Source organism: Lactuca sativa, chromosome 1, assembly GCF_002870075.4.
Source record: "Lactuca sativa cultivar Salinas chromosome 1, Lsat_Salinas_v11, whole genome shotgun sequence".
Taxonomy (NCBI): Eukaryota; Viridiplantae; Streptophyta; class Magnoliopsida; order Asterales; family Asteraceae; genus Lactuca; species Lactuca sativa.
In genome coordinates, this window is record NC_056623.2 from 195,873,454 (window position 1) to 195,877,242 (window position 3,789).

General features: G+C 43.1%; 1 protein-coding gene across 1 annotated transcript; it reads right to left on the reverse strand.

Moving 5' to 3' along the window:
* Positions 1–2,865: 2,865 nt before the first annotated feature.
* LOC111891904 (pollen-specific leucine-rich repeat extensin-like protein 1) lies at positions 2,866–3,531 on the reverse strand. The gene has a single exon (XM_023887964.1). The coding sequence runs from the start codon at positions 3,529–3,531 to the stop codon at positions 2,866–2,868; it is 666 nt and encodes a 221-aa protein (XP_023743732.1).
* Positions 3,532–3,789: the final 258 nt, after the last annotated feature.

A 3,789-nucleotide genomic window follows, 5' to 3' on the forward strand; every position in this document is an offset into this window, starting at 1 on the left:
AGTGTCTCCTTAGTCCAAGGAGGGAACAACATCTTCTTGCAACTTAATGCATCATCCTCTTCTTTCTTCTTATTTTCTCTTTCCTCAGCTTCCTTAGCAACCCGAAGATTTTCATCTATCTCCTCATCCCTCTTCTTTCGTTTCAGGATCTCAGAGATAGTTTCTTGATCCTCTTCACTATCATCGTTTTCACCAATAACATGCTTTTTCTTCTTTTTGATACCAGAACCCGAAGCTAAATTATCCTTCGGTTCGGTTTTGGCATTTGGTTTAATTGGAATTGGTTGTGGCTTCTTTTCTTCTCCCCCTTGTTGCGGAGGAACAATTCTCTCCGAAACACCCTTCATTTCTCGTAGGAGTTCAAGTGATGGAAGGAGTTTGGAGGTCAGATGATTACGAATATGTAACGACGTAAATATTCAAAACAATTTTTCTACTTTTAAATCATACTTTTATTCACAAGGTAACATAATGTAACCAATGTTATCATTACAAAACATATCCCAGAATCTCAAGTACATGAATCTTCATCAGTGTGTACATATCATACCGGCGCCTTCCCACGATCCTCGCTAGTACCTGAAACACATAACACAACAACTGTAAGCATAAATGATGAGTGAGTTCCCCCAAAATACCACATACAACACATACGCCTATCTAGGCCATAAATCTGTGGAACCTTCCAGTCCAAGTGTCTCAGGGGACTTCCGTCCCGAATCCCGGTAGACCTTTCGGTCCTACCCGTATCGACCTTCTGGTTCGTACCTCTTGACCTTCCAGTCCATGTCATCTTGACCTTCCGGTCCATATCATCTTGACCTTCCGATCCTTATCATACATAGCATACATAACACATACATATCACATATCAGCATATAACACATATATCCCATAACATATAAGACCTTCCGGTCACACATAGGTACCCTTCCAGGTATAGTATAGTGAGAAGATTCACCACGGATGAAGAACCGCTCCTATAAACTCTGTTGCCGTGCACCGGCCTCTAACTTTGTGCCAAACCCACAATTATCTCAATTAGGAGCTAAGTCCAACCTCTCACTTATTTGGGTCTAAAGACAGCTATCTACCAGCCCATTAATGCCCTAAACCCATTGGGCCCACCAAGGCCCAACAATAAATGGTCCTCACACGGCCCAAAACCCGAACAAAAAGGCAAGCCCAACTCAAGGGCCCCAAAGCACATATATACACTTCTCTGGTCCAAGACTCTATTGCATGAAGCTCAAACCCCAGGCCCAAAACAAAACTCAAAAGCCTATAGAAGGAGTTACGCGGGGCGTACCTCCTTGGTACGCTCAGCGTACTCAAGCGCGCCTGGAACTGATCGGGACCTCAACCTACTACGACGCGCGTTATGAGACTTACGCCCAGCGTAAGTCCCAAACTTATTCTTTCACTATTTTTGGTCTTAATAGGTTAAGACATGGGCTCATATCACATATCTAGGCTCTCTTCTGCCTCTTAAGCCATAAATTCAGAATCTTTAAGCCTTTGCATGGCTATAAAGACCACCAACCTCTCCAAACAATTAACCTCTTTCCTCATTAAGTCCTTAACTCAAGCTTGTCTTAATATTAACAACCGAGACTGGATTTTTATGAACTTACAACTCATAATACACTGAAATAAGGCAGATTCTAGCTTCTGGAGGCCATTTGCTCAAAAGCCTCCATCTTGGGACCAAAAACCCTAAAAGTTGCTCCATCAAGCACAACATAAACATGATAAAGAAAGCTCTGAGCTTTTTACCTCTAGAAGAAGCTCCACCCTCTGAAGAACTCAGATCCAGACTTGTACTCCATCTTCCAGCCTCCACAAAGACCTTATCTTCTTCTTCTCCATCATACAAAGGCTCTTTCTAGCTCAAAACACTCATACATCACTATGGAACGATGAAGATGCTCTCTTAGGGTTTCTCTCTGCGAAATGGTGGCTGAGGATAAGGCAACAGCCTTCCTTATATAGGGCTCAAGTCTAAATTAGGGTTTTGAGTCCGGACTCGCTACACCCAGCGTAGCTCAAGGTATGCCCAACGTATCGGGAGGAGTCCGCGTCCAAAACACGCCCTTGAGTATGTGCAGCGTACTCCTTAGTACGCTCAACGTACTCGGTTTCCTTGGTTCACTTTTAAGGGTTATCTTGACAACTCGGAAGAGAAGAAGGGTTTAAGAGATGTTCCTAAATTTCAGGATGTTATAGAATAGTGAGTGTGAGAATAGGATCGTGATCCTAAAGCATGTTGTGTAACTAAGACAGAACATCCCCAGCACAACTGCGAAAAACAGCTCTTTCAGTTTTCAACAAGGAAACTTCACGTTCTGCTTTGGCCAGTTCAGCTTTCTGTACCGCATTGATAGTAGTCTGTTGGGTAAGATCATCTCTGAGTTGCCTTTCCATGAGAAGATCAGTTGTGAGATTTTTGAAACGAGAGTCAATAGAAGACAAGAAGGTCTTCTTGTCAGCAGAGATGTCGGAACAGACAGTCTCAAACTTTGTCTTTTCGGCTTGAAGGGATTGAGAAAGCAAACCGATGGACTCTGTGACCTTGGCAACATTTGAATCAGCATGACCCTTGAAAGAGTCAAGAAAAACCTGGGAGTCACGGAGAAGATCTTTAACCTCAGAGGTGGCTCGTTTGCACATGGAAGTAGTATCATCCATAGCCGTAGTACATTTATCGATTGATTCTGTATATTGGTGCACAGTTGTATCCATGAATGCTTTGAGAACAACATCATTATACTTCTTCGTTGAATCGATTAATGTATCAAGCTTTTTGTGAACACTGTCGATTTGTTGCTTGGTTGCAGGAGCAGATTCATCTTACTCACTGGGGATTCAGTAGGTCCTATAGTAAGTAAAATCAAACTTAAACTTAGCTCCTCCAAAAATTGGATTAGAATCATCAGAAAGAGTTTGGGAAATTGGCTCGGTTGTGACTTTAGGGGGTTCTTCAGTCTTCGCCCCCACATCAGATGTGTTGACGTTGACAGAAGAATCTGTGGTAAAGGTGATGATAGGTGTTGTAGTGAAGGTTGCTTTGGAGAAAATAGGAGTTGGTATTGAAGCAGTGATGATGGGAGAAGTAACAGGTGGTGGTGAAGCAATTGTAGAAGCAGGTTGAGATACAGGTGGAGCTGGAACCGAATCTTGAACTGTTGTCTTGGGTGGAGATGAAGGGGGTGTAGGAACAGAATCATCGACAACTTCCACCGGAGTTGGAGGCCTAGGAGGTGTATTACCCCTAGGTGAACCATCATGTTGCTTTTCCTCTTCTTCACCTGCAGACTGCTCTTGTTTTTGTTCGGAATGTGAAGGTGAAGGAGTTCGTTTTCTGCGAGCCATTTTCTTGACTTTCTTTGGTGCAGAGGAATCACCCTTGTCAGCTTTCCATTTCTTTGCCTTAGTTGGTTTGGAAGAGGACTCTTCGGTTGCTTCTTTCTTGACAACTGCTTTCTTTCCTCGCTTTGCAGGTTTCTCCACCTCGCCTAATGCAGCTTGCATCTCTGGAGTTAATGGACGAGGAATCTTGGGAGGAAGTAGTTTGTTATCAGAGATGAGTTTACTTTCCTAAGAGACAGACCAGTACATGGTTTCCGGAATAGATCCATCATGCAAAAACTTGGTTGGATCAGCCACAATGATCTTTTTGGTATGAAAGGAGGAAATACAGGAGAGCAGATAATCCTTCATAACTGGTACATTGAGGGAGGTTATAGCCTGTTGAGCGATGATGGTCCAAAAACGACCACATGAAATTTC

Excerpts from the sequence above, each read along its gene's own strand:
- LOC111891904 (XM_023887964.1), bottom strand. The coding sequence starts at position 3,531 with ATGCAAGCTGCATTAGGCGAGGTGGAGAAACCTGCAAAGCGAGGAAAG.